The 12223-nt window shown below is 42.1% G+C and overlaps 2 protein-coding genes across 20 annotated transcripts in view; one reads left to right on the top strand and one right to left on the bottom strand.

Annotated features, from left to right (window-relative positions):
• Nucleotides 1-46: 46 nt before the first annotated feature.
• On the top strand, nt 47-8272 carry LOC115130273 (all trans-polyprenyl-diphosphate synthase PDSS1-like). 3 transcript variants are annotated; one of them, XM_029661238.2, is made up of 11 exons: nt 47-239; nt 1405-1460; nt 3165-3300; nt 3456-3586; nt 4003-4144; nt 4413-4524; nt 4810-4919; nt 5019-5099; nt 5220-5333; nt 5526-5606; nt 5831-8272. In XM_029661238.2, exons 1-11 carry the CDS (start codon nt 87-89, stop codon nt 5969-5971), a joined length of 1257 nt encoding a protein of 418 aa, XP_029517098.1. In that variant the 5' UTR covers nt 47-86; the 3' UTR covers nt 5972-8272. The 3 variants fall into 3 exon arrangements, with proteins under 3 accessions (XP_029517098.1, XP_029517097.1, XP_064875536.1); XM_029661237.2 differs by having other exon boundaries at nt 3985-4144; XM_065019464.1 differs by having other exon boundaries at nt 52-239; nt 4810-5099.
• A 37-nt stretch (nt 8273-8309) lies between these two features.
• The window catches only part of abi1a (abl-interactor 1a), a 71772-nt gene continuing 67858 nt past the window's right edge, over nt 8310-12223 (bottom strand). For all 17 annotated transcript variants that reach the window (XM_029661218.2, XM_029661215.2, XM_029661220.2 and 14 more), the window contains 2 exons: nt 10536-10724; nt 8310-10181 (listed from right to left, as the gene is read on the bottom strand). In XM_029661218.2, the coding sequence (XP_029517078.1) occupies nt 10006-10181; nt 10536-10724 (365 nt within the window). In that variant the 3' untranslated portion in view covers nt 8310-10005. The remainder of the gene's footprint in view (nt 10182-10535; nt 10725-12223) is intronic.

The raw sequence follows: 12223 nt of genomic DNA, 5'->3' as shown, positions 1-12223 counted from the left end.
ACGTCATGACGTCAACCAACGTAATTTGAGTTATTCCGCTTCCGGCGTCATATTGTGTAATATTTTCCAGCAATGTGTGGAGGAACATGGCGATACCGTGGAGGCACTGTTGGAGGTGGACTACAGGCGTTACGAGTACAAGTGTACTAGAAACCATATGCGGTTTTAATGGAAGGTCTGCTACGTTTGCTGCTTTGTCTTTGCGAGGAACGGGGGCCGTCGCTGGCTCGGGAAAGGAGGTAGGTAACGTGCGCCCGTGTCAGTGCCAAGATTTCGCCGGGCGGGAGTGCTGTCAACCCAATCAAGGTCAACCAGTATATAACATAGAATCTGCAAGCTGATCTTATTAATGAGTTGTAGCTTGACTGGTGTAGCTATATTGGGATTTAGTCCAGTTTATTCCAGTTGTTGTAGCGAACTAAAAACATATATGTTATGAAGGACATTGGTTTTATGTATATATAGTTACAGTAAAGATTGTTGCTATATGACAAGATGGTTTGGAATTCTAGCTAGCCATATCTTGCTGGTTTGTTATGCATTCTCAGTTTAGCTAAAGGTCAAGACAATTCATGTCATTGCAGGGCTACACTGTACCAAGCCTTGCACTTGATTTTTCTCACTGGCTTATCCCTTTTAGTTCAGAGGGGACACTAGGTTGTTGGGTTGGGCCGATGTATGATTACATCTAATAATATCATGATATTTCACACTGACGATATATCGTCAGGGTGAAGACTATACTTTATTCCCCTCAAACTCAGCCAGCTCCACTTTGTTTTTTCGTCATTCCCATCTAACCAGGGACTGATTTAGACCTGGGACACCAGGTGGGTGGAATGAATTATCAGGTAGAACACATAACCAGCAGGTTCTGAACCTCGTGGGTAAGAGTTGAATAACCCTGCCCAATTTGAAATTCACAAATAAACAATGTGCAGTTTTATAAGTTAGGCTGTATAAAGTATGTTGAAAATGAAGTGAATGACCTAAGCCTTATTTTTTTGGCCATACTAAGATTACTTAATAAGAACGCGACTGCAGTTTGTTTGCTTATTTACGATATAATAAAGTCTCGATTTATCTAGTCATTAACGGAGCAAAACGATTATATCGGATAGTGCAACATTTGGAGTAGCTTATCATAGAGGTCTCCCCAAATATCACCCAATCCTACCATGTTGTTACTAGACAGAACTGTCAGTGGGTAGCCTACATTGCTTGGTCAAGAGTATGTGGTTCATAGCCTAGAATAACCTAAACTAGGCTACCTCACAATGACGTCATGTCCTTAATAAGTAACTTGAGGAAAAGTTGTCAAATGCCCGCCCGACTAAAGGTTTGGCTACATGTGCTTAAGTTGTTGTGCTCAGGTTATTCATTTGTGACACTAATTTCTTTCAGAGACTATCCTCCACGCCTGAAGACACAACCTCAATAGGCAACTATATTCTGACAAGGTGAGTCTGAGATTGAAATATTATATGCAGTAATTTATATAGATAGAGAAATATGATATACAGTACCACTCAAGTTTGGACACCTACTAATTCAAGGGGTTTTATTTATTTGTACTATTTTCTACATTGTAGAGTAATAGTGAAGACATCAGAACTATGAAATGGAACATATGGAATCATGTAGTAACCAAAAAGTGATAAACAAAATAAAATAAATGTATTCTTCAAAGTAGCCACCCTTTGCCTTGATGGCACCTTTGCCCACTCTTAGCATTCTCTCAACCAGCTTCATGAGGAATGTTTTTCAACAGTCTTGAAGGAGTTCCCACATATGTTGAGCACTTGTTGGCTGCTTTTCCTTCACTCTGCAGTACAACTCATCCCAAGCCATCTCAATTGGGTTGAGGTCGGGGTGATTGTAGAAGCCAGGTCATCTGATGACGCACTCATCACTCTCCTTCTTGATCATATAGCCCATACACAGCCTGGATTTGTGTTTTGAGTCATTGTCCTGTTGAAAAACAAATGATAGTCCAACTAAGCGCAAACCAGATGGGATGGTGTATCGCTGCAGAATGCTGGGGTGGCCATGCTGGTTAAGTGTGCCTTGAATTTTAAATAAATCACAGACAGTGTCAGAAGCTAAGCACCATCACATCTCCTCCTCCATGCTTCACGGTGGGAGCCACACAAGCGGAAATCATCCGTTCACCTACTCTGTGTCTCAAAGACACGGCCGTTGAAACCAAAAATCTCAAATTTGGAATCATCAGACTAAAGGACAGATTTTGACCGGACTAATGTCCATTGCTTGTGTTTCTTGGCCCAAGCAAGTCTCTTCTTATTGGTGTCCTTTAGTAGTGGTTTCTTTGCAGTAATTTGACCATGAAGGCCTAATTCATGAAGTCTCTGAACAGTTGATGTTGAGATGTGTCTATATATATATCTCTATCTATCTTCCCTCTAAACATTACATATTTAGTGATGTGGGTAATAAAGTGTTCCTCCTCCTTCAATGTAACCTGACCGTGGCCCCCATTCCTCACTAATCCACAGCTCTCCAGCCTTATCAGTGACTGCAACCATGTGATTGCCTTTCCTTTACTCAATACATTCCAAGCTTAATTGACTCCACCACATACATTCCTCCTACAGATAACCAGTAACTTCTGGTGTAGAAAGCAGACTGTGGCACTCCTCATTTCCATAGGATACCTGATGACTTTAACAATATTTCAAGTTTAGAAGTCAGAACCCATCACTTGAACTCTGAAGCATTTATTTGGGCTGTAATCTGAGGTGCAGTTATTCTTATGAACTTATCCTCAGCAGCAGAGGTAACTCTGGGTCTTCCTTTCCTGTGGTGGTCCTCATGAGAGCCAGTTTCATCATGACGCTTGATGGTTATTGCGACTGCACTTGAAGAAACTTTCAAAGTTCTTGACATTTTCCGAATTGACTGACCTTCATGTCTAAAAGTAATGATGGACCGTCGTTTCTCTTTGCTTATTTGAGCTGTTCTTGCCATAATATGGACTTGGTCTTTTACCATGATTCCATATGTGTTATTTCATAGTTTTGAAGTCTTCACTATTATTCTACAATAAAGAACCCCTTGAATGAGTAGCTGCGTCCAAACTTTTGACTGGCACTGTATATAGATGTGATAATTGTTATATATACTTGTGCATATTTATTTTACAGTAGGCACAAATCAAGGTTGCTTTACCCCACACCAAAGCCTTGCTGCTGCAAAAGGATACACAGTGATGCCAAGTTGAAGGACCCGTTCACACTCGCCCAAAAAGACTTGAACTATTTGTATGATGATATTAAAAAGGTAAGTCGCCTGACTTGGTGTCATCATGTAGCATGGTCACAGTGGCGTGTGCTTCTTACTCCGTCTCATTTAGCTTCTATGCCCAGTTCAGACAACTGTGACTGGTTTTTAAAGTTACGTAACCCCAATAAAGGTGATTTTTCTGTTCTTCACAGGAGCTTTTTGTGTCCAAATCAGAGCTGAAGTCCTTATGTGACTACTACTTTGACGGGAAGGGCAAGGCCTTCCGACCAATGATAGTGGTGCTGATGGCCCGGGCCTGCAATATTCACAGCAACAGAGACGGGTAAGATATTATCCTGGGTATAGTGCAGTTAACTAGGTAGGCAGTATGGATACTAGGTACATGCATACCTGGTAGTAAGAAGCCTAATGGTGTACAGGAGGCAGACTTGGGTGAGAAACTATGCTAATGAAATGTATCTATCTAGCACACACACCAGGAACCACTTGGCACAAGTGACTGGGGAGAATGCACACATTTTTAGAAAGGTAAGATAGGCTGTACCCTTTGATTGCTGTTTATGACTTCATTGCCGGAGATGGATGTAGGCTATTACAGTTGAAATGAGTCATGCCCATGCTATTTCATTGCTTATATGTTTATACATTTCATAAAAGTATTTATTCAGGCTGCCCTTATCAGTGATTGTCTATTGAACCAATAGGTGTGACTATATGTAGTTCTGTCTGTCTGTCTAGAGATCTGCTCCCAGGTCAGCGGTCCATAGCAATGATCTCTGAAATGATCCACACCGCCAGCCTGGTCCACGATGATGTCATCGATGGCTCGGACAAGCGGAGGGGGAAGACCACCATCAGCGAAGTGTGGGGGGAGCGAAAGGTGAGCGGAGTCCCCCGACCTGGGTTTTGTCTGTTAGGAGTAGCCAGTCATGGTGTCATATTACACACTACACTAAGCTATTCAACTACAACATATGCAGTTCATGTTATTGAGGGAAATGGTCATATGAAATGGCCCAAGTAGTCTTGAAAAAAATGCAAGACTAACAACGTTTGTAATGCGTCTTATGATAAACTAATACACCCTAGTTGTGAGATCGTATGACTGTTTGGTTTTTATTAATCATGTGTTTTCTTAACTCTCCCAGGCCATTTTAGCTGGAGATTTCATCCTCTCGGCAGCCTCCATGGCTCTGGCCCGTATCGGCAACAACACAGTGGTGTCAGTGCTGTCTCAGGTCATAGAGGATCTGGTGCGAGGTAAGGACCCAAACAAGTATGTTGCGCAGTATCGTTGTTGCGTTGCACAAGATGTGCAGTCCGTTTCAGTTCAAACAGTTTATTTTTATCTGTTTCCTTGGCTGTTTGTTACAGTACACTTTACCAGAACTACACTTTGAGTTTTCTGTTTGCTTATCACCATTACCCGCCCTGTTACAGTTAAGACTGTTTTGTAAGGGGAAATGAGTAATCAACGTTCAAGATTACCAAAGCGTATAGGAAACACTGTCTCTGTTCACACTAGCATATTTGTTGATGTTCCAGGGGAATTCATGCAGCTGGGCTCCAAGGAGAACGAGAGCGAGAGATTCAAGCACTACCTCGAGAAGAGCTTCAAGAAGACTGCCAGTCTTATAGCGAACAGTTGTAAAGCAGTATGTACGTTCTATCTCCACAATAATAACAGACTTCCAGGAAGTCCTAGGGCAGAACTGAAAAGGTGTGTGTTGACTGGCTGTCATTTTCCATTCAAGGTATCTATTCTGGTGAACTCTGACCCAGAGGTACAGGAAATAGCCTTTCAGTACGGGAGGAACGTAGGCATCGCCTTTCAGGTACATTTCTGATATTTGCTTTTTCCTCTTGAATGGGTGTTGTATAATCTTTTAATTTGAAGTTATTGAAGTTGAATGAAGTTATTAAACTTGACTTAATGTTAATTCTGTGTGTCCTAGCTGGTGGATGATGTGCTGGACTTCACAGCATGCGCCAGCCAGCTAGGAAAGCCTTCGGCTACAGACCTTAAACTGGGCCTGGCAACCGGACCAGTCTTATTTGCCTGTCAACAGGTGTGTTCTGTGTGTTTATTGTGAGAGTTGAACAGTCAACCTTTAGCTCCCCATATGGGAAATGAGTAACTATTCTAGTTACTGTCCAACATAGATATTTCTAGATTGAAACACAGTGACTGACTGGTATGTATGTATGTATGTGCCTAACTGTGTAGTCTGTGACAGTGTATTTTACCGTTTCCTCTTTAGTTTCCTGAGCTGCATGCTATGATTATGAGGCGGTTCAGCACCACTGGAGACGTGGATCGGGCCTGGCAGTATGTCCTGGAGGTAAGGCTGTTGATGAAGATGGAAGGACACATTTCTACCTTTTGTGAGAATTGCGTGTTTTAAAAATAATATGGAAATTCTATTGGTCCTATGGTTATGTTGTCTGCCTCTGCATTGCTTAATATTTGGGGTTTTATACTGGGTTTCTGTAAAGCACTTTGTGACAACTGCTGATGTAAAAAGGGCTTCATAAAATACACCCGCCTGGTTTCTCCTTCCCTCAGAGTGATGGTGTGGTTCAGACCAACTACCTGGCCCAGAGCTACTGCCGGGAGGCAATCCGGCAGATCAGTCTGCTCAGGCCCTCCCCGGAACGGGACGCCCTCATCAGGCTCACTGAGATGGTCCTCACCCGCGACAAGTGAGCTCCCAGGCTTCACTTCCTGTCCTGTGGAAGCCCCCCCTCCCCATGGAGGGTTAGATGCCAGGATGATGAGGAGGGAAGGTGGTTAATGTTTCATCAGTGACATTCCCAGTGGGTCCTGATGGAGCATTGTTTATGCAGCTTTTTGTACATAACATAAGTTAAAGGTGGAACTAAACGGTGCATACACAGGTTCTTCAGGACTGACTTTTGAGTGAGATGCACTGCTTCACATTACCCATGGCTTCTTTCTCTCCTCTGGAAAACCCTTAGGTCCTCACAGAAAAGAGTATATGTTATTGACACCAGTGGTTTTTAATGCTAGTCCTGTAGGACCCCTGCATCTACAGGTTTCTGAACCAACCCCCCACCTATTCTTCAATTGAACTTCAACAAAGCGTTAAAATAGATAGCACGTCAATGAGGCATGAACACAGACCTATATGCACAGGGACTCTCCAGGATCATTGTTGAAACATGATTTTCAGTGTATACAGGCTGTATTTGGTCATCAAAGGCGGTTGTTATTACACGTGATGCTTGGGGCGGGATGGACCCTGCAGAATCATTGTAATTTCATGACGAGTCAAGATGGAGTATCATTATTGTGTGTGTGGATCTGTATTAAGACCTTGCTCGAAGATCCGCCCGCAGTCCGCACCGTAACGGCCAAATGTCAAACGTTTGTCAGGGTGACTCTTGTCAATTGGAGAATGTTATATTGTAGGTATTTCCTGTCACAAATGCTTAAAGGTCCCAAACAGTCATTCTGATTCCCATGTAACGCAGCCTTTTGAGTGACTAAAACATCACCCACAATATTTTAAAGTTTGAGAAATGTATATTTTTTTCTTCTCTCATGTCAAACTACCACCAGGAAGTCGATAAAGATTGAGTCAGTGGGCGGGGAGCTAGTAGGCTGAGTGGGCGGGGAGCTAGTAGGCTGAGTGGGCGGGGAGCTAGTAGGCTGAGTGGGCGGGGAGCTAGTAGGCTGAGTGGGCGGGGAGCTAGTAGGCTGAGTGGGCGGCGTTCCCAAGAACCGCCAATGTCAAGCAACATGGATGCAGTGTTAGTGAGATTATCTCAAGCAAATTTGCTGAAACACAAAAGGAACTCGAACAACATTGAAATTGCATGCAACATCCAATCATGGTTTCACTAATTATTTGTTTATCCTGTTTGGTTATTGTAACTATCAATGTAGTGGCTATATAATTTAGTGAGCTATCCCAAATGGAATTGTCAGCACTGTTTATCACGCTAGCTGGTTCACCTTGAACAATTTCATGTGTTTACAAAACATTAGGAACTATTTTCCTAATATTGAGTTGCAACCCCTTTTTGCCCTCAGAACAGCCTCAATTTGTCGGGGCATGGACTCTGCAAGGTTTCGAAAGAGTTACACAGGGATGTTGACTCGAATGCTTCCCACAGCTCTGTCAAGTTGACTGGGTGTCCTTTGGGTGGTGTACCATTCTTGACACACACGGGTAACTGTTTGACCGTGAAAAACCCAGCAGAGTTGCCGTTCTTGACACACTCAAACCGCTGTGCCTGGCACCTACTACCATACCCCATTCAAAAACACATACATTTTTGTCTTGCCCATTCACCCTCTGAATGGCACACACACAATCATTGTCTCGAGGCTTAAAAATCCTTCTTTAACCGGCCTCCTCCCCTTCCCCTACACTGATTTGAAGTGGATTTAACAGGTGACATCAGTAAGGGATCATAGTTTTCACCTGGTCAGTTTGTCAAGGAAAGAGGTGATCATAATGGTTTGTACTGTGAGACAATGTTCTTATCAATGATGTCAAGTTATAAAATGTTTGTTAGGCATGTGTCTTAATGTAATGACCACTGCGTCTGAGTTGTGGCAACCCATCCCCTGCTTTTGTTACATCCTGGCTAAAGACAACACCAGACACTTCATTAGGGTAAACTTCAATCTATTTGGCGACACACTGCAGTCACATTTTTGCACCAGTGGACTAGCTACCGGTACTTAATTAAATTAGGTAAGAGAATAAGATGTTACCGTTGGTGTATTAAAATGAGGCTTTTTGTGATGTCACAAATCCCGCCTCTAAGTGTTTGACATGGGGGGGGGGGGACCAGTAACTTTATGATCGAACTTGATCAATGTAGAAGCAAAATTCATTTTTTTATACTTCGATCTGGTTTCATCCAAATGTCATGAAAAACTGTGATTTTTGACTGTTCGGGACCTTTAATAAACCCAGGCCTTAACATCCACAATGACTGTGTGCTCACATTAAATGTTATTTTTTAAAGTCAAGCTTTACCTTTGTTTTCATTCCCAATTACCACACCACTAGGTTGTACAATAGTTTATTATAAAAGACTGTACATTCATTTTTCAATGAACATATATATATATACACAAACTAAGGGCAGAGATGAGAGCTTTGATATATCTACCCATTGAGCTGGAACACTTGTATATGTTGAATATAACAAAGCATCAAGGCATTAGCTGCTATAACCTGAAATGGTAAACAGTGACAAGCGCAGTTACTTTCATGTTTTGAGTCCGGACAGGAAAGACATATATATGTAGGAAGAAACTGGTGAAGTCTGCAAGCAGCTTAACCATAAACACCTACCTGAATTGTCGTGAAGCAATCGATAGTCTGTCGAAGGGATAATTACAACTATAAATGAACATGGACAAAGTGGGTGGGGTCAATTTGGAACAATAAAAGAAACAATTTGGCATCAAGAAATCCAGACCTGAGTTCCGAAACCATTACAGGTTAAAAACGACAGATCTAAACCCAGTTTTACTTTGTGAAGACTGAGGAGGTATCAGAGTTGTCATATTGGTCTCCATTATTACGGCACAGTAAAACATCACTTAAACTGAGCCCACGAACACTATGAATTACAATCTATCTTAATCCATTAATAATATCGTACATTATACTTATGCCTACAGATAGTTCATGTTGTTCAGATGAGTAAAACATTACTGTGACGTATTCCTTAAGATGGATATGGAACTAAAATAGTGGAGTTGCTTTACATACATTACCAGATGGAAAATTTTTATGTAATATCAAATGTTTAAATACAAATTAGAGCATTTAGAAAATAAGACCATCACATCAACAAGTCCGAAAATGACTTTTATATCTAGGTAATTCAATCAATAAAAAAATAATCAAATGGAAATATTACAACAAAATGGAAGCATAATGGCATTAAAACGTAGAGGTTATACATTTTTAATTTAGCATGCTTTACATCCAGACTTCATTTCAGGAATGACTGAAATAAAAAGTTAAAGGTTTTGTTATTCATAAAAAGCTTTGAATTCAACATCCAAAATGGATCAGCCTTGTGATTGTGAGAACCGTGATTATAGAAAACAGAACAGAATCTTCTGTTGGACATTTGCATGTGTGGCATGTAGCCTGCTTGAGATACTGTGATTAGCATTTACCCAACAGGCTGCAGCTCACTCACATTATATACAATTAGCAGTAGTAACACTTCCACTGAAGGTGTGCACACAAGATCACCAGAATGCCTACATATGCATGAGAGCTGCTCCATATAGCATAATACTCTTGATACACAAAGAAATCACGATAAGCTCATGAATAATGTATAGGTCACTAGATGTCGACAAACGCTAATGAATAGTCAGGGTCAGATGTTACGTTGCGCATATGTAGACAGGAAGAACAAAGAAGAATAAAACTTGAAATGCCCTTCAGCTAGTTTTACTGTGGTCTTTGAAAACACCTTTACACCACAACCCTTGTGAGCACGTCATCAGCCTTATCCTATTCATTCTTTGTATACTTGATAAAAACATCCCCCAACCCACCCATAACACCTAAATAAAGCAAATAGTTTTATTTATTTGCAATCAGTATAAGGGAACAAGCGTTCCGTCATATCCAAAATCACTTCTCTAAGCTTTGTATGGTCAGACTCCTGTTTTTATTAGTCTCTGTAGTAAACTAGATATGACTGAGTCAATACACTGCAGTCGGGGTGCCTTCACTCGGCATAGTGCATGATGGATTCGACGTAGTTGCCGGGGAACAGGCCCGTGACCCCGCTGCTTAGGCCCTCGAACCAGCCGTCATCATTCTTCTTGATGATGTAGATGATGGCTCCCTCCATGAAGCTCAGCTCATCGTCTTTATCTGCTACGTAGTCGTAGATGGCCACCACTGAGGAGGAAATAGAGGGAAAAACATCAGTGAGGGAACGTCTCAATTGCATTCCCCTTCTGATCCCTCACATCCTACCTCCTCAAAACCCATTGGATGAGGTGGTCAGAGTTCCCTCCCCCCCTGATTTTCTCATCTGGTGGGTCTTGAGAACAAGGCGAGGAAAGAGGCCGCAAGGAATCAAGGAAATGCAATTGAGATTCTCCCTAAAGATTTTAACCTATTAAGCATTAAAGTGCTTAAGTAGTTGAATGGTGCAGTGTAGTTGAAATAAATGTGAAGGGTATGGTAGGGAGGGAGAGGAACAGCATTCAGTAAAGAAGAGAGGTGTCAGTATTGATCCCTGAGGCACACCTTTCTCTATGTAGCTCTTGGGCGCCCACTGGGGGTCTCCGTCAGCATAAGGGTCGTTGTAGTGCACCACAGCTGCTTCCTCTTCCTCCTCATAGTCAACTGGCGGGGGTGGAGGAGGGGGAGGAGCCTCATCAAACATGGGCAGGTCATCCGGCGGAGGCGGCGGAGGCAGAGTAGGTGTGTCCGCAACTGCCAAAGGCAGTAGAGGGGAGGGGGCAGAAATGAGATTAGGAACGCTGCCTGAAACTGGGACGAAGGAAACAGTACAGCACATTACATGTGGGCTGCGCATGCAACCAAGCCCAACTGTACAGAGAAAACCATGCAATCGTGGCAGAGCTACATGCAGGGGTGTGTATATGCCAGGCACCGATGGTTAGTCGGTTAAATGCACGACAGCGAGTTGGCATGCCGATTTTGACCTTTGTTCCTCCAGGTCACTTGTTCAAGTCACTTGTTAAGAAATGTAATTTAGTTGCAAGTGTTCTTTGCCACTAAGGCAATGCTGCACTTTAATGTGAACTTGTTTGGACACTTTCCATCATCTTCCCACAACATTTGAGTTCTCTGTTTGGTTCAAAAGAATGTCAAAAACAATACAATAGACTGCAACCTGAATAGTAAGTTATGAGCTCTCTCTATGAGATGCTTAATTAGTATGCGTGGATCGTGAAGGTTTACCTGCATAAATCTATCATGATACCATTCATATGTTGTACCAAAAGGAATAGGAGCTAAAATATTCTCAAGGTTGTGTATATCAAAAGAGGAGGGTATGGGTATTCAAGTGGTTTTTGTTTTACTCCATCTACTGGAAATTAAAGCCATCGTACTCTTAAGAAACACCAATAAAATGATGCTATTTCAATTCTGCACGTAACATAAATCTGTCTAACAATAGCAGGCTAAGCTTCTTTAGCGTTACATAAAAGCATGCACGCTATTTCTCTGTTGATCACACACACACAACAAATGCGCAGACGTTAAGTCCTTCCGCTCATACAGTGCATTTTCTGAGTGAAATTATACTTTATACTTAACATTTGCCTTATCGCACACATGGGACTTTGTGGAAATACCATTTCAGCTGCCAATTTCATTGTACATTCTCCTAAAAAATCCTGGAATGGAGCACTGAAGAAAGCACTGGGTGCCAATGGTAATAAGCATGTGTCTGTCAGAACTAATTATTAGCACAGACAGTAGATGAGGAGGATGATACTGAGGATGTTTAGTGTCAAGCATAAGACCGACAAATGAGAGAACAGGCACAAGGCATGCTGTGTGTGATTGAGAGATGGAGGTGTTCTACATCTAGTTCTAGATCTACGGAGGTGTTCTACATCTAGTTCTACGGAGGTTGTCTACATCTACGGAGGTGTTCTTCGTCTACATCTACGGAGGTGTTCTACATCTAGTTCTACGGAGGTGTTCTACACCTAGTTCTACATCTACGGAGGTGTTCTACACCTAGTTCTACATCTACAGAGGTGTTCTACACCTAGTTCTACATCTACAGAGGTGTTCTACACCTAGTTCTACATCTACAGAGGTGTTCTACACCTAGTTCTACATCTACAGAGGTGTTCTACACCTAGTTCTACATCTACAGAGGTGTTCTACACCTAGTTCTACATCTACAGAGGTGTTCTACACCTAGTTCTACATCTACAGAGGTGTTCTACACC

The sequence above is a fragment of the Oncorhynchus nerka genome, linkage group LG6, assembly GCF_034236695.1.
Source record: "Oncorhynchus nerka isolate Pitt River linkage group LG6, Oner_Uvic_2.0, whole genome shotgun sequence".
Lineage (NCBI taxonomy): Eukaryota > Metazoa > Chordata > Actinopteri > Salmoniformes > Salmonidae > Oncorhynchus > Oncorhynchus nerka.
This window is presented reverse-complemented; position numbering and strand designations above follow the sequence as displayed.

Coding starts and splice junctions, on each gene's coding strand:
- LOC115130273 (XM_065019464.1), top strand. CDS start 87: ATGGCGATACCGTGGAGGCACTGTTGGAGGTGGACTACAGGCGTTACG. Junction 3,587..4,002: donor ATTCACAGCAACAGAGACGG/GTAAGATATTAT, acceptor CTGTCTGTCTAG/AGATCTGCTCCCAGGTCAGC. Junction 4,525..4,809: donor CATAGAGGATCTGGTGCGAG/GTAAGGACCCAA, acceptor TTGATGTTCCAG/GGGAATTCATGCAGCTGGGC.